At 51.4% G+C, this 17,957-nt stretch overlaps 1 protein-coding gene across 1 annotated transcript; it reads left to right on the forward strand.

Moving 5' to 3' along the window:
- Positions 1 to 477: 477 nt before the first annotated feature.
- Positions 478 to 17,743, forward strand: Ifitm10 (interferon induced transmembrane protein 10). Its single transcript, XM_032891662.1, has 4 exons — positions 478 to 483; positions 1,455 to 1,766; positions 2,627 to 3,079; positions 17,137 to 17,743. Exons 1-4 carry the CDS (start codon positions 478 to 480, stop codon positions 17,284 to 17,286), a joined length of 921 nt encoding a protein of 306 aa, XP_032747553.1. The 3' UTR covers positions 17,287 to 17,743.
- Positions 17,744 to 17,957: the final 214 nt, after the last annotated feature.

The following is a 17,957-nucleotide window of genomic DNA, read 5'->3' on the forward strand; positions in this document are numbered from 1 at the left end:
TTTTCCTACATTTAGATCCACTTCGCACTGAAAATTCCTGATATGCAGAAATGAGCTGTGCCAGGGGTCAGCAGGGGTCAGAGGTGGGGTTTGGGCTGGAAAGGGAGGATCTTGGCATGGGGCAGGGCTTAATCAGGAGACCAGGCCTTGAAGAAGGACTCAGGGTTCAGAGAGCCCAGGTTCCAGGAGACCAGAAAGACTAGGGGCTAAGTAGCCCTGGAACACTCTGGAAAGGGTCCCAGAGAAGAGCTAGGGAGAAAGGGATGGAGAGAGGAAGGCAGAAAACAAGGCTTTTGCACAGTTTGGGAACTTCAGAGTAGGGTGAAGAGGACCTACTGAGAACTCCACCTCCACATGGTGAGGTAGGGATTTTGAGGGAGTGAAGGCAATTGGGGGCTCTCTGTGGTGAAGGAAGCCCATTGGGGCATATCTGGAGCTGGGGATTAGTTGAAGACAAATGCCCAAGAAAGACTGAGGATGGGGGTAAGGTGGGGAGAGAAGAAACTACTTGGGACTGAGCCTTAGAGGACAGTATTGTGTGAGGGCAAGTCTGTGTAAGGACTGAGCAGTGTCAGGACCCAGGATGGGGGTCAGAAAGGCCAGGAGCAGGTACATGAACTGAGCTCCAAGGAGGCCAGCGGAGCGGTGTCTGGGAGGAACCAGGCTTCTGAGTATCACACCTGTCCCTGAGGGCAGAGGGGAACTTGTGAAGCAGGGGTAGGCAAGCCTGTTACCGGTCAGATATTTCAAGCCCCACTTATGATGAACAGGATCAGAATGACTGAGCCAAGCTTGCTGGGGTCAGACTTGGGAGACAGGAACTCCAAGAGGGGGGCTCAGAGCAGGACTCTGAAGATTGTTGGTGAAGGGCCTGGACTTGGACTCTGAAGGAAAAAGCCCTGGACATTGACCTTGGGGGCTTGGGAGACGGGACTGAACGAAGATGGCGTTCCTCTGGGGTTTGGTGTTGCATCCCCAATCAGGTAGGAACTATGAGCTGCCGTCTATAGACTTCAAGGGACCAGAGACTCCAAAACGAAGCCTGATTAGGGATGGCGACTAGAGCCGCTCAGGCAGGGCTCAGCTAATAGTGAGGTTGGAGATCAGCTGGGCAGGAACAAGAAAGAGAGAGGTGGGTGAGAGCTTAAAAAGCTGATACCAGGACAGGGCCTCATGGGAAAAGGCTAGGACTGTCATAGGATTGACGGTGGCAGGTGGGACTCAACAGGGCAAGAGGATGAGATGCTAGGTAAAGGGTTCTGAAGGCACAGGTCTTGGGACTAGGAAGGCTCAGTGGATAAAATGTAGGGAGAGGGAGGGCAACCCTGGGAACAAAGTGGAGTGCTCAGCAGACAGACTTGCCAGGACCTGAGGACCCATTTGAGCACAGGTGGAGTAGGGTAGCAGCGGCTTGGTGGTCGGTGGATATGGGAACCATGCAGCTGATGGGTTAGAGGGGTGTCAGCCTTGCCCTGCTCCGGACTCCCCGGGGTCCTGGCTTCCGGGCTAGCGGGCCCCCTCCCTCCCTAGGGAGGAGGCGGAGGTGTCTGCGACGCTGCCGTGAGTCAGGCTCTGGCTGCAGCCACGGCCGGCCTGGCGCTGCGGAGCGCGCGCGGGCAGCGGGGGAGGCAGCGGCGCCAGCCCCGCTCGCTCCCCGCCCCAAGGTTGGGCCGCTGGGACGCGATCAGCGGGCAGACAGCGGCCCGGGAGAGCGGAAGGACGCGCGCTCCGAGGCTCAGGGGTCCGACCCACTCGCCGAGTCGCCAGTAGGTGAGCGGTACTGGTGGCTGCTGCAACCAACGGTCAGATTAGGGGCCACCCAGCCCTGCCACAGCCCCCTGCTATCATCTCACGGGCGCCGGGTGCGCCTAGTGGCGCAGAGCTCCGGCGCCAAGCTGTCTCTTGAACTGTCTATTTCGCAGAGTGTCATTGTGGGTCTCCTGGTGAAACGGGGATGGGGGTGGGGGGACAAGAGGGGAGGCTTGACAGTGTGCGCTCTTAGGGTCTCCCGGTGCCGCTTTCTGTTGGCTTTGGGAGGCGATGAGCGCGAGTTTGTAGTCCTGCACCTGCGTGGATCCTCTGGTGATGTGCCTGAGCCTGTGGGGTGGTGTGTAGCACTGCTAGTCTGGGTGGGCAATTGTTTACCTGGCACGTCTGGGCGCGCGGGTGTGCTGGGGCTGGAGGTGGGTGATGGTGTGTGTGGTGCGTCTTGGTGTGTATGTGCTTCAGCGAGCGCTTTTCATTCTGCCAGTTGGTGACTAGAGCAGTGTCACTGTAGGTCTGAATGCCCTGAGTGCGTGGAGATGCGGGGCGCTCTGCTTATCGCAACAGGGTGTCACTCAGGGTGCTGAGGGGGTGCTGTTGTGTGTGTCAGTAGGCGCAGATGGCAAAGCGATGAAAAGCCCTGATGTGCTTGCCAAGACTACTGCGAATGGCTTTGGTATTGGCTGTGGCTGGCTGGGTGGGGGAGGCAGGTGGCAGGCAGACTGGCAGCTGGCAACCTCGCGGGGATTTCCATCTCCTGAAGATCATTTATGGGACTGTAGGGGAGATGCTGCAAGGCTCCAGGGTGGGTGTTACTGGGCGCACAGAGCCCAGCAACTCCTCACTCTGTCCCTCCCTCCAGGCCCAGGGCCCCAGCCAGTGCCCAGCCCTGCTGGGAGCCCCGGCTAGCACCACGGACGGCACCCAGGAAGCCCGAGTCCCCCTGGACGGGGCCTTCTGGATTCCCAGGCCACCAGCAGGTTCGCCCAAGGGCTGCTTCGCCTGTGTTTCCAAGCCTCCTGCCCTACAGGCTGCAGCAGCTCCAGCTCCTGAGCCTTCAGCCTCGCCCCCCATGGCACCCACCCTGTTTCCTATGGAGTCTAAAAGCAGCAAGACAGACAGCGTTCGGGCATCGGGTGTCCCGCAAGCCTGCAAGCACTTAGCTGAGAAGAAGACCATGACGAACCCCACAACAGTCATCGAGGTCTACCCCGACACCACAGAGGTGAACGACTACTATCTGTGGTCCATCTTCAACTTCGTCTACCTCAACTTCTGTTGCCTGGGCTTCATTGCTCTGGCCTACTCCCTCAAAGTGAGCCTGGGCAGGGGGTGGGCAGGGTTATGGGGGCTAGCAGGATGTAATGTCACTTAGTGGAGCCCAAGGTAGAACATGCAAGCCCAACCAGGAGACCTCTTACGGATTCAAAGAGGCAAGGCTCTGGGCTGGGAGCAAAGGGTTACCCCTTCCCTTCCCTGAAAGCCTGACCCAGTTTGGGGAGTGGGGTAGGGTTGTCTGCTTTATACTTAGTTAAGTCGTTGAGAACAGGCATTCAGAGCTCAAGGTTCTGTCCTTTGGTCGGGGGACATGGGAGTCAATGTGGCCAGTAGCCATACCTAGGTAAATGTGACCAAGATTGCAAGGAGCCCAGGGGGCTTGAAATCCTGTGCCCATGGAAAGCAGAGGGGGTCATCTTAGGGCTCTTGCATAACCTCTTTCCTTGGCCCCTCTCTGGAAGCTCTGTTGCCAGGCACTTAAGCTTACCAGCCAGGTCTGTGGTGGAAGGCCAAAGCCTGATGATCAGACTGGCCAGGGGGGAAAATTGGAAAACATCCTAACCCCACCCACCCTGTACCCACAGTGGCTACAACTTCCAGGTCCAACTCCCTTTTGTACGAGGAGTCGGTGGGTGAAGACAGAGCAGGGTGGCAAGCCTTGGGAACCCCTTCTCCACTCCTACCCCTACTCTTTCCCATGACAAAGCGAGAGAAACAAACACAACTTGGGCCTGGGGACAAGATGTGATAGACAGCTTCAGTGTCTCAGCCCTTGCATCCCAGGTAAGGACTGAGCATTCTTGGACTGTTGGAGCCCCACCCTCGGGGTGCAGGAATGGTGCCTGGGTGCCCTCCTCCCATCCTGCATCTCCGGAAGGAAGGGTTTGGCTCACAATTACACAGATCATCACTTCCTGAGCCCAGACTTGAATGGCCCAAGCCAGATGCAGTCCAGAAATCGCAGCTGCCTGGCGAGGAGGGGTGCCAGGGGCTGGGAGAGCAGAAAGAAGGGTGCTGCAGGGATTTAAAAGTGAGGGTAAGACTGACCTGGGAGGAAGGATCCCCAGGCAGCTCAGCCCGTGAGTCATATGCAGGCATGAGTCCCACCTTGCCCTGTATCACATGCCTGGCCACTGGGCTCTCCTCTTTTCTTCCTGACTCATAATCAGCATATCACACCATCATCATGCCTTCTCCAGGGTTCCTCACCTTCACATGTACCACATGCGAGTTGTGTACATGAGTAGGCATGTCTGTGAGATCATGTAATCATGCATGAACTCATGTGCTCACACTGTATGATGCACTGTGTGCGTGTGGAAAGTATGAATGGGTGCGTTTGAGTGTGTTGCATGGATGTTTATATGGAGTGTGGATGCTTGAGTGTAGGTCTAAGTGTTATTTCATGCATGTGATCATGTGCATCACATATGCACATGCATAAGCAAGTGCAATAGTGTGTTAGTGTGCATGTACATAAATAGAAATGTATGTCTAATTGCATGTGAGGGGTGCCAGCCTAATCACATGCCTGTATTCACTTAGGTGTATATTGTGAATGGACACATGTTTGAGTCAATATGTGTTTGCATATAAGTGCACCATAGATGTGTGTGTGTGTGTGTGTGTGTGTGTATGTGTGTGTGTGTGTGTGTGTGTGTGTGTGTGTGTGTGTATGTATGTATGACTGCTTTTGCTGAGAGACAACATGAGAAGACCTAGGGACTTGGGATGTCCTAAGGCCAGCTCAGCTCTGTTCTCTGGGGCAGTGCCAGGCAGAGGGCACCATTGCCAGGTTGCTAGTGGAACATAGCCTCCCCCTGGTGCCCTCTTTCCCTGTGCTGTCTACAGCCTGAGGGTTTGGGCATGGCTGCCTGGGCTCTGGTCCGGGAGCTGTTCCTTCCTCCCCTGGCTCAGGCTGTCTCTGGCTGACTGGGCAGGGTAGCCCATCTGGTGTGGGTTGTAGGTAGGTCAGGCATTTCTGGATGGTTATGAGTTAGTATTGGGATGTGAGGTTGACACTTTGGAGGGGAGAGAGGGCTCAATTTCTCTCCCTCGTTTGCTCCTTGAGGTCTTCCCCAGGAAGAGTGGACAGGCCTTGGGGTTTCTTGGAAGGATGTGCAGGGTCAGAAACTCTGATCCTGATGCTTGAAAATCAATCCATCTGTGCATCTAGCTGCAGCCTTCTAACTAGCTGCACCTGCCACACATGCAGCCCATTACAAGTGTGCCCAAGGATAGTGGATGGAACAGAGGTCAGGAGGACCTGGGGCTGGTTTTCTAGCCACCTTTCCTTGCTAAGCCCTTCCCTTATCTGTTCACAAATAGAGACAATGCTATTCAAGCCATCCTGTGTTCAGTGGTGCAGGTGGGCTGATGGGGGGAGACGCAGCTGTCTGCTGTGTGCATACACTGGCTCACAGGTACTTTTGTATGAAACCCGTGTCTCTCCTGCAGAGTCTCTAAGACCTATTTTCCTTGACATCTGCCTGACTCACCCTTAGGACCAGACTTCCAGTGTCCAAAGCATGGTAACCATCATAGGAGAGGTCTGAGGGCATTCGTTGGACAGAGGATGCCATCAGAGGAGATATATAGTTCATTGTCTCAGGAGAGGAAAACATCACCCTGGACTTGGGGCCAAGTAAGGTTCAAGGCAAGGGCTTCTGGGAGGAGGTGGTATTTCCTGTGGGCTTTGAAGGATGACTGAAGGCAAGTCCTACCTGGAGAAAGGAGCAGACACCAAGCATGGGCATCCTCCGTGGGGATCAGAGTGTGAGGCACAAGGGAGGCAGTGCAGTGCAGCCAGCAAGTGGCAGCTGCTTAATTGGACCTTAGGAGGCATGGACACTTCCTGAAACGGGAACACCTGAAAGAGTGGATTGGGAGGGTAGATTCTGGTTGGGTTTCGTACGTATGCATCTGTCTGTCATCCTTCCTGAATGTCAATGCTACCAACCCATCCATTCAACTATCCACGGTAGGCATTCAATTTTGCAACCGACTTTTAATAAGGGTTCAGCCTCTTTTCTAGCCCACCACTCAGCAGAGGTAGTATAACAGACAAGTTATTAGGATATGTGGGAAGTTCAGCAAAATTTCTTCTGGGGCCAGCTTGATCTTCTTGGGCCGCAGTTCAGTCCTGTGGCAAACACCAAATATGGTTCAGCAGCTGAAGACCAGCCCTCTAGGTAGGCAGACACCAGACATGAACCAGCAGCTACAGTACTGTCCTTTCAGCAAAGAGACACCAGGCTGCTGTAGTTCAATCCTGAAGAAACTGCCAGACTCACCAACTAGCTTAAGGCAAGGCCTGAGAGGCAGCAAGCTGCTGCAGGAACCTCAGGAGCAGTTCCTGGGAGAGTTTCTCTCAATGGTGGTGTTAGGACAGGTTGAGCTCGACAACACTGTATAAGGCAAACCAATACTTGTATGGTGTTAGCAAAACATAGTGAGGTGGAACAAAACAAACCGAAGCTCAGTACCTGTCTCCCACTGTCTGTGGGGTCATATTTATACTCCTTCATCAAGCGTCCTTTCATGTGTCTGCTGTATCAAAACATCTTTTAACCTGTGTCTGCTTCAGGAAAACAGTCTTTCACGAGTTTGCTTTAGCCAGACATCCTTTCGCCTGTGTGCTCCAGCAAAACATCATTTGACATAACTGACTTTCCAAAGAAGTTTCTACTTCAAGCCATCTATCTACCCACCCATCCACCTACCCATCCATCCCATACCCATCCACTCATTCATCCATCTACTCATCCACTAAATCAGCCATTCATCCTCCCACATATCCATCCTCCACCCATCTATCTACCCATCCATCTATTCACACCACACCCACCTCTTTATGCATTCGTCTACCCATGTACCATTTATCTATCCACATCATACTTATGCACACCTAGCTATTAATATATCTCTTTACCCAACCATCTGCCCATGTGGTCATCCATCCATTCACCCACTCACCCATCTATCCACACCACAACCATCAGCCTATTTGCTCATCTACCATCTGTCCACCCACTCATCCAGCCTTCACCTGTTCATTCACCCATCTACCCACCCACACCACCATTCATCCACTCACCCTTCTACCCATCCACATGCTCATCCATCCACCCATCCATTGGCCCAACCATCTACCCATCTACCATCCTTCTATCCACACCTCATCCATCCTCCTATCCACTTGTTTGCATTTTTACCCAACTGTCTGTCTATGCACTCTATTACTCATATGCTCACCCTCTATGCATTCACAACCCATCCATCTACTCACCTACCACTCATCCATGTATGTAGTTGTCCCAGCCACTTACTCACTCATATATGACATGTAATGTCACATGTGTCATAATAGAATGATGTTTCAGGCAACATCAGGTCACATACACAAGACTTTATCACCTAGTAGTGCCATAGTTGATTCTGTGTAGATACTTTGTGATGTTTACAGATGATGAGGTCATCTGGAGTTTCTCAGACACTCCTCATTAAGTGATACACGGCTATGTCAATCCATCCTCCACATTGTTCACTACATTCAGCCTTCCCTCACCTGTTGACACATAGTCATTGTCCTTCTAACTCTCCTACTGTCCCTTCCCATCCTTACCAACCTCGGCACTGACTCACTAAACTGTTTCTCTAGTGTCATTTTCTCACAAGAGCCTCACTTCACGCAGCAGCCCGATCAGTATGCTCACTGCTCCCCATTGATTCATGCTTTACCACATCCCCCCTTTTCCCTCCATTTGTCCACACCAAGTAGCCGTGCATGCCTTTTGTCACTCAGCTTCCCTCCTTTGCATTTTCCACTCTCAGTTAATCCATCCTAGTTCCTTTTCCTGTTTCCCACCTGTGTATCCTTTTGTCCACATTAGTTTTCTCTCCTCTTTCGTAGTTCCCCCTTCAGCTTCACAGGCTAGACTCATCATCCGTCCATCCATTGTATTTATGGATTTAGTTTATTTATCCACCTGCTTGCCCAGCCCCCTGGTGTTTTCATGAATTTATCCATACTCTCATGCATTTCCACACACCCACCTGCTTGCCTTCCTAACCGGACTCCCTCCTCGTCTCCCTTGCTTCTCCCAATCATCCCTCAATGCTATCCATCCACATATCAAGCATTCATCTCCACAGATGTGGTTCATCCTCTGACCCTCTGCTCATTCTTCTCTTCCCCTCTTCTTCCTGCTCTTACCTTCTTCCCATTCCCAGAGCTCTCCAGCCAGTCACTACAGCCAGCTCATCCATTTCCCTATCTCTCATCCTCCTCCCTCAGTCTCTTTCATTCTCCGTGCGCAGTCGCACACCCACATGTTCACGGTTCAGAGCAAACCAATAGTTTCTGTGAGACTCTTCTTACGTAAGTTTAACTACATTCATGCTTCATTCTCTCCCTGAAGCTACTCTGCCCACCCTCACCAAAGTGTGGCTGCAAGACATTGCTTTATATGATATGTCAGGGCAGCAACTTACCAAAGTCATTTCTTCTTATGATTGTTCCATCCATCCATCCATCCATCCATCCATCCATCTAGCCTCTCCTCATTCCAACCTTCATGACCTCTGCTCCCTCCTCCTTGTATAGAATTTTACTCTGGCATCCATCCATCAGTGTACAAATCCATTAACCTCAAACATTTGTCCTTCCTCCGGTTTTATGCCCACCCAAATATCTTCTCTCTTGTTTCTTCTTCCCCCTCTCCTGTATGCCAGACTCTTCCCTTTCTGTAATTCCTGGGTCCATGTGTGGCTGTGAACATACTTGCACATGCTCCCTTCTCACCCATCTCAATGCATACCTAATGTCTCAGCCATGTGCTTGTCAGACATCTCCTGTGCTCCTCCATTGTTTCACCCTCTCTTATTTTTAGAGATGGACACACTCAAGATAAGCCAGATGTGGTAGTGCATACCTGAAATCCTAACAGTTGGGAGTCAGAGGCAGGAGGATTTAGAGTTCAAGGTCAGCCTCAGTTAAGACCCATCTTTAAAAAAAAAAAAAAGAAAATGAAAGAAGAAAGAAAAGTGGAAAGAAAAAGGCCATAAGCACCAACACAGATCCTACTGTGGTTTACATCAATCTGTTTGTTTGGTTTCCCACTTTTTCTTATTTTGTCTTTTATCCATGGATCACCCCTTGCATTCTTCCATCCTCCCTCCTTGAACTATTATCCTGCTACTCCACACAGATTGCTTTAGTTAGGTTTTGACTGCTATGAACAAACACCGTGACCAAGGCAACGCTTATAAAGACAACATTTAATTGGGGCTGACTTACAGGCTCAGAGGTTCATCCCATTATCATCAAGGCGGGAGCATGGCAGCATCCAGGCAGGCATGGTGCAGGAGGAGCTGAGAATTCTACATCTTCATCTGAAGTGCACTATGAGAAGGCTGCTTCCAGGCAGCTAGGATGAGGGTCTTAAAGCCCACGCCCACAGTGACACACCTATTCCAACAAGGGAACATCTACTCCAAGGCCACACCTCCTAATAGTGCTACTCCCTGGGCTAAGCATAGTCAAACCATCACACAGACCACCTGCCTCTTCCACCCTCTGGTCACCCACACACCTACCATGTACTTTCTTCCCCATCATGTCTGTTCCCCACCCTCTTCTTTCTATGGTCTTGCCCTAGGACCACATGCTTATCCATCTCACTTCCTTTTTGTGTTTGTGTTGGGTGTGCATGTCTATGTTCATCTACAATGTGGTGTGTGTGTGTGTGTGTGTGTGTGTGCATATTTGTATGCATGCTAATCCACATGTGTGTAAGCAAGCATAAATGTGGAGGTCAGAGGTTGGCCTCAAGTGTCATTCCTTAGAATCCATCCAATTCATTAAAAAAATACATACACTCTGTGTTTGTGTGAAGACGCATTTCATTCATTGCCATGTATCGTGTGGAGCTCAGAGGACAGCTTACAGGGGTTTATTCTCTTCTTTCACCACATGGATCACAGGGGCTGAACCCAGGTTGTTCCCCTTGACAGCAGGTGCCTTAATCCATTGTGCCATCTCCTCAGAACCCCACTTTGCCTTTTGAGATGAGTTCTCTCACTGTGACCAGGGGCTCAACAGTTAAGTTTGACTGGGTATCCATCAAACCTCACCAATCTGCCTGTCTCTGTCTCCCCAGAGCTGAGATTATAGGCGTGTGCTGCTAGGCCTGAATTTTGAAAAGCATATTTTGAGATTTATTGATTTTGCTTTATGTACATGCATATTTTGCTCACATGTATGGATGTGTACCATGCATATGCCTGGAGCCCAAGGAGGTCAGGAAGAGGCTGTCAGGTACCACGGAACTGGATTACAGATGTTTGTAAACTACCCTTTAGGTGCTGGGAACCGAACCGGAGTCCTCTGCAAGAACAAAAAGTGCTCAGAGTCCTTTCTCCAGCCCCTCCCTGGCTGTTTATGATTGACATTAAGCACAGGTTCCTTGGATCAAACGCAGGACTTCTTGATTGTTTGGCATGAACAGTTTACATGAAATGAGCTATCTTTCCAGTCCCCATCTTTCTTTACCTTGAAACTTATGCCCTCTTCCTCGTCTTCTCGTTTGCCCCCTCCTATGATGTCATCATTATGGCCACTCATTAAACTATGTAGCTCACCATGTAGTTAGTCATCGATTCCTCAGAATGCCCCAGCACTTTCCCACTATACTTCTCACTTCACATGCAGCAAATGACTGCCCAATGAATGATGAGGGACCCCCACACAGTCCCTGCCCATAGGAGCCTTCCCTCTGGCAGGGAACTCAGACCATCACAAAACTCATTGATGTCGGTGGTAATGTCATCTGTGAAGACCAAGGAGAGTGGCTGGGATTGCTATGTCGTACAAAGTGGGCTCAGACAGAAGTCCATGTCGGTGTATTGAGTGTAAGCCCAAGGTAGTCCAGGCCATAGACGCATGTGTCTGAGGAAGTGTGTGTCACAGGATGGGAAGAGGCCTTGCAGAAGCCCAGGGACAAAGTTCCATAGCCTGTGTGGTTGAAACAGCAGAGGGAACCAGACATATGCTTGAGACATAGCCTTGCTTTCCACAGTGAGGGCACTGTCATGGACTGTGAGTGAGTTCGTGTGATGAAGTTTCCATGTGGGGACAGACTAAGGATGCAGTGAGATGGGGCTTGGAACCCAGGTGGGAAAAGCTTCCAAGTGGCCCTGGGTGGGGAAGCCTTCTACTTCTACCTTCCCTTAGAACACAGAGATTGGTTCTACAGACTCGCAGGTCCTTATTTAGAGCAGCCAGGTGTTGTTTAGATTCCACACACGTGCTTGCATGACCACAATACCATCTCCATCTGACATATAACCTTGCTAAAAGAAAGGGCAGTTATTGTTCTGCTGTATCATATGACTTAGGGAAGGGGGGAGCACACATATTCAGTACAGCGTCCACTTTGTGTCAGGTAAAATTTTCTCTGACGTTCTATTGAACCTGCAGACAAAGGAGCTCCCAGGTCTGAGACTCAGACAACAGACTGTCCTGATGGAGTCTCAGGGCGAGAGGAGCTAGAGGAGGTTGGAGATACTTGCCAGGACAGTTCTTGCCCAATCAGCCTAAAGTGTACAGGTGCCATTCACCCGGGTGAAAGGCATCATGGGAGAAGCACTCTATCTCCATTATAAATCTGCCGGTTCATGCCCTTGACCTTCTACCATTCATAACCCAATAAACTCACCTACCCAGCTGCTTGCTTCCTCAAAAATGTCAGCCACAAGATCTACTCATGTTCCCATTTCTGGTCATGGAGCATATATTGCCCTTTCTTTCTCCTTCCTCTGCTCTGTGTTAACCTGCTAGGCTACCCCACTGCTCTCCTCTGCCCTCCCACCCACTGTCTACCTCATTTTTCTCCCCACCCCACCACTCTTTCAACGCCCCCCCTCCAGTCTCCCACTAGCAAGACAACTATAAACTATCATGTGATGGTTGCGCTCTTAGCATATTCCAGGCTTCCAGGCATGGCCCCAACCTCACACGATTACATTGAATATTTTAATTAATGACAACAAGACCTTGTGAAGTAAGTGCCACTGAAAAAACTGGGAAACTACACACAGTGCGACAAGGCGCTCCCTGGAGGTCACCAGCAGGGTGTCACAAACTCTTGTTTTTATTTGTCTCCAGGCTTCCTCAGTCCCTGTCTGCCCATCCTTTCCTTCCTTTCTTGGATATTCTCTTTTCTCTCCTCTCTTCTCCTCTCCTCTCCTCTCCTCTCCTCTCCTCTCCTCTCCTCTCACCTTCTCTTTCCCCCTCCCCTTCCTTCCCCTCTCCTCCTTTCCCTTCTCTTCCCATCTCTTCTCCCCCCTCTTCATCTCCCCTCCCCTCTCTTCTCTTCTTTCTCCTTTTCCCTCCCTCTCTCCCTTCCTCTTAGCCTAGGCTGTCCTCAAATTCACCATGTAGCCAAAGATGTCCTTGAAGTCTCATTCCTCTGGCCTCTGCCTCCTAAGTGCTGACTTTTCAGGTGTGTAACACCCCCCCCACACACACACACCCGTCTATTTGTGGAGCTGAGGATCAAACCCAGGGCTATGTGCATGCTAAAGCACTCGGCCAACCAAATTCCATCCCCAGGCTTTCTGTCTGCTTTCTAGCACTTCCTTCCCTTCTCTGCTGGTCTGTGCTATCCAAGTGAGCCCACTCCTTTCTGCCCTGTCTAGTCTAACTCCTCAGCCCACCATTCTACCTGTATGTCTTATCATACAGGCTAAACCCCTGCCCCTGTGCCCTCCGGCCTCCCTTCCTCCTCCCCTCACTCATCCCTCGGGCTCACTCACTGTCCCAACATGTCCTCTCTTTCCCATCCTTCATGTGTTCATGCCTGCTGGGTCACCCCACCCCCATCCCCCAAGCCAAGTCACCTGCTTTGGTCTGAATGTGTGAAGAGTTTCCACACTGTGTGACTTCCACACAGTTTGGCTGACTGGAACTTTACAAGGCCTCGACACAGTCAGCTCTGGTCAGGTCTGCCCTCTTCTGGAGTGTAAGCTTAGCCACATTTCTGTGAGTCCCCACAGAGTGGAAGGGTTAAAGTCTCTTAGAGCCTGTTTTAGATGACAGCTGCCTCACCCTCCAAGGCCCCACATCCTACCATCTCTGAGGGTCAGAACCTTTATTGTATAAGTTGATGGGGTACATACCCACAGCACTTCCTAGCCATCTGGTCACCATCGGCCTCCCTCTCCTTTCCTGTTTCCTGTTCTTTCAGCACCAGAGGCTGAGTTAGTACCCACTCACTGGTCTGCCCCCCAAGCACCTGTCCTTCCTTCCTTCCCTTTATGGATTTATCTGTCAGCCCACCACCATTCACCATTCACCATTCACCAAAAGGCTGCCCATTGATCACCCCACTCATCTGCTCATCTTGCCCAATGTCCTCATCTTCTTCCTGTATGTGCTTTGATGGACTCACCCAGCTTCCCTCTGGTCTCCCCACTACTGCCGTCTTTTTTTTTGTCTACAGTAGACATCATCTGTCACTTCTTGGGCCCCACTGGGCCTCATGTTCCCTCTGGTGGCTTCTCTAGTGTTCTACTCTGGCCCTACCCATCCGCCTTGTTCCTCTTTGTTTTCTGGTTGTTCCTCTGTCTACTCTCCCAAGTCCTCTTATTGGTCTTTGAATACTGCATCATGGTGGCTCCAGCTCCCCCAGTGCCTCAATGTGGTCTCATCACCACCACACGTGTGGTGGTGCCTTTCACACATTCATCTCTCCGCCTCACCCCTGAGCTTCTGACTCTGCGGCATTGCTTCTCCAGGTGTCTAGCCGTAGTCCAGAAAGCAGCTCTCACTAGTGCTGGGGCCTGCACCACCAAGCGCCTTAGCCCGTGCCTCCCAGGTTTCCTTCTGCAGCCTCTCTTGCTTTACCCTCAAGGCCATCTCATCATCGTCTCCCACACTGAACTCAGTGCTGCCTTGAACACAGATCCAGAGGTCCAGTCCACTTTCACTGCCACAGTGCTCATCTATGTGAGAGACTAGCCTTCCCTCGCTGGGCCAGACTCTGCCTCCTTCCTGTCTGATCTTAATCCCCAGCCAACTGCTCTGCTAGTCTGTCCTGCCTTCCCTTTCTTCCAGCTCTATGTCATTCTGAGAAGTCTTCACGAAGCCCCCATGTCTTCTTGGCAGCTTCCTTTGTTCCCTGTCTGTGCTCTGCCCTCCCATAGCAGCCCCTGACTGGCCCAGCCACCCCCTCAGGGAGCTCTGCCCCCCCCCACACTTGGTGTGTCTCCCTCCTGGAGCACACCCCATCAGAACCAAACTTGTCACTGATCTCCTGACAAACATCCACTCAGTGAAGTCTGTCTGGGACATCTGCTGAGACTGGTTGTCCCAGGACACCATCAACCCTCCCCCTTGCCCCCAACATCTTCAGCTATCTCCTTAGCCTACCTGTACCTGCCATGCTTGCCTTGTGTCTTGTGACTCCTTGCCTGGTCTGTGAACCCCGAGGACAGAGGTTTTGCTTTGTTCCTTGTCGTGTGCCAGGCCAGCTGCAGTTACACAGCTGTACGCCAGGGCAGGCACTGAGTAGAGATTGGCTGGCTGACTGATGAGTTTAAGACTCCGTACCTATCTCCCCTTCATTGGTCAGTGGTATATTCTTTCAACATCTTCCCTCTCTCCCTTCACCCATCCCACATGCCATCCTAAATCTGGTTACCCATTCCACCCATCCAGCAGATATGCCAGGAATCCATCCCAAAGATACGAAGTGCACTACTCCAGGCCACACCCCAATTCTATCATCTGACACACCTTCACAAACCCACCTGCCCACCTGGCCCACCCATCCAGCACACTTCTGTGTGTCCATCCTTACTACATAACACAGAGTACTATTCCCCAACGTGCCTGTCCAAACATCCACTGTATTCCACAATCCAATGCATGTGCTCTCTCCTCACACCACCTACTCCACTTACCCAGAACACACTCACATATTCTTACACTCATCTATGAACCCCCACAGCAAACATCCACTCGTATCTGTCTATCCTCCGGTTACTCCCATTTGACATATGTCCTTCTGTGTACATATCTCACTCAGTCAGCATATGACAAGATCTACCTACCCATTTCTCCTGTCCATCTAAACACATCAACACACCAGTGGTCTTACTTGCTGTATCTACTCGACACACACACACACACACACACACTCGCCATTCACACTGTTCACTTGATGCTCATTTCGATATGTACAGTTGTCTAGCCTTGAGAATTGTACAGAAACATGAGGTTAACCACGAGGCCTTTTCCAACACTGTGAAGTGGACATTTTCTTTTGTCCACACCACAGGCGAGCACCTGGAGCAGCAAGAGAGCCCAGTGACTGTGTGAAGTTACCCATGGGCACCCCAGAGGCAAAACCCAGGCCCAGAGCTCCAATTGCACACCTGCAGCCTGGAGGAGGGGCTTGCAAGAGGAAGTAGAACAGCTGGTTTGTTAAAGAGAACACCTGGCTAATGATTGCAGGGGAATAGGTGAACTAGATACAGAATCTCACTTGCTAGAGAGCCACATGTCTACACAGCTGCAAGTGTCAGTTGGGGGCAGGATTTTACATTACAGTTGAAAAAAAAAGTGGGCTGTTACTAAATCCAAGGGAAGAGAGAATTTAATTTTCTGGAGAAAACAATACAACCTTATCAACTATTTCACTCCAACTGTGGGAGCTAAGTAAATAGGGACATGCCTCTTTCTTGGTGACAGAGATGTTGGTTTTCTTCCATATCAGAGTCTCACTCTTATATTTAGTCTTCTGACCTCTCAGCCCTTCACCCGACATGCGTTCTCCATCCAACTCACCTTCTGGGTCACCCCCTCTGCCCTTTACTGGGTCCCTTCCCTTCTTGTCACTCTACCCCACCCCTGTCCTTACTCCTCCCTGCTCCTTCTGCCCACTGCTGTGTACTCATCCCATGCTTCCCCCTTCTCCTTGTTCCTGTCTTACCACTTCTTCCTCCTCAGGACCATCCCTCCTCCTGGCAGGCTTCAGTTGTCCTCTGTTTAGTCGTACTCCCCTCCCCACCCTTCCATCCTCCCTCCCACCACATTTCCTCCTCAGGTATCCACTTCCCTAACTCTGGCATCAGCCAGTCCAAGTCCTCTGCCCACCTTTCTTCTCTTAGCCAAACCCAGTCCGTGAATAGAGCCATCCCCACCTCTGTCTGTGCTCATCCGATACCCCATTCTAGGCTCCGATTTCAGCTTGCGTCAGGCTCAGCTGGCACTCAGGATGATGTAGCTCACAGGGGCTGTCCTAAGGCCTGCCCGCCCTGACCAGGTAGCTTCTTAGAAATGGACGGCTCTGTCCCATCTTCCAAGGATGTCTTGTCCACTCAGCATCCTCATTAAGGTTTAGCTAGGTGGAACTGGTTACAACTGGTCACAACACACTGGGCGCACTTGTCATTACACCCCACACCCACTGTCTCTGCTGTCGTCATTCTATTCACTATGCATCCAGTGTCTCAGGGTCACCTTTCCCTTTTACACTAGATCACTTCAGACTCACTGAGCCGTTGTTTAAAAAAAAAAAACAAAAAAAAACAAAACATCCTGAGCATCCTGTGTTCCTCATTCTTCTCTGATTAGACACCACTTACAAACTGTGAAGGATGAGTCTTTCACTGACTATGTTCCCCAGACCAGAGGCAGGCGCTTGCAGAACAGAAGTCCTGAGACCACTCAGCTCTTACTCCCCTGCTTCCCACCACCCCAATCTCCCTCCACTGGTGACCTCTGTCCCCCTCTTCTGCTGGCCTCCAGGTCTCTTCCTTCACTCATCTCCATATCATTACTGTATTGGCTTCAGTCTCTTCTATCTCCCGTCGTCTGCTGGCCTCTGGCCTGCCTCCTCTCCTGACTTCTGCCTCTCTTCCTCCTTCTCTGATGACCACTGTCCCCTCCTTTGCTGGCCTTCCTCCCCTCCTGGCCTCTGACATCTCCTTCTTTTCTTCCTCCTTCCTTAGGCTGACCTCTCTCTTCCTCTCCTGGCATCCACTCCGCTGCCTCCTGACCTCTACCTCTCTTCCTCCTTTTGTCTCCAGGTTCGGGACAAGAAGCTCCTAAATGACCTGAATGGAGCCGTGGAGGATGCCAAGACAGCACGGCTGTTTAACATCACCAGTTCTGCATTGGCAGCCTCCTGCATCATCCTCATCTTCATTTTCCTGCGGTACCCGCTCACTGACTACTGAGCTAGCAGGCAACGGGTCTTGGAGACCCAGCACTGAGACTGATGGTCACTGAGATTCAGGATGCTGAGTATGTGGGGCAGAATGGGCTCCCACCAAGGCCCAGAGCCATGCATGGCATCAAGGCCACCAGAAGCTGAGTGCCCGACCGAGTAGAGCACTCTTCCCAGCCACCCTGTCTGCCGCCTGCCTGTCCTGCTGGCACCGGGCCTCTGGGCTTCCTCCCATGATGCTGCCTGGTTCCCAGTGGCTGCCCTCCCTGACCCATGCACCCTGCCCAGGATCCTGGACCCCTCAGACCTGATACCCAGCAAGAAGGGCTTACATGGGAGCTCCCGAAATAGGGGCTGCCAGCACCTGGGGTTCCCAAACTCCTGACCCCCAACTTCTTCCAAGCTGTGACCGCTTGCTCCAAGCTCTTGTATCTGTGAACTTTCATTAAAACTTGTGCTCAGCTCAACTTCAGCTTCTGTCCGTGTTCCAAGCAGGGCCTAGGTGTCACCTGGAGGTTTGGGGGTGCTGTTTTGCTGTCTATGCCCCCAGGGCCTGCACACAGCTAATTCCATAGGAGGCTTGCTCAGAAACCAAGTGGTCTTAGGTTGATGTGCAGAATGCTGAGGTTAGATGGAGGGGTCCCACACAGTTCACAGAGTCAGGCACCCATATGGAGTGGG

This window comes from Rattus rattus, chromosome 2 (genome assembly GCF_011064425.1).
Source record: "Rattus rattus isolate New Zealand chromosome 2, Rrattus_CSIRO_v1, whole genome shotgun sequence".
NCBI lineage: Eukaryota > Metazoa > Chordata > Mammalia > Rodentia > Muridae > Rattus > Rattus rattus.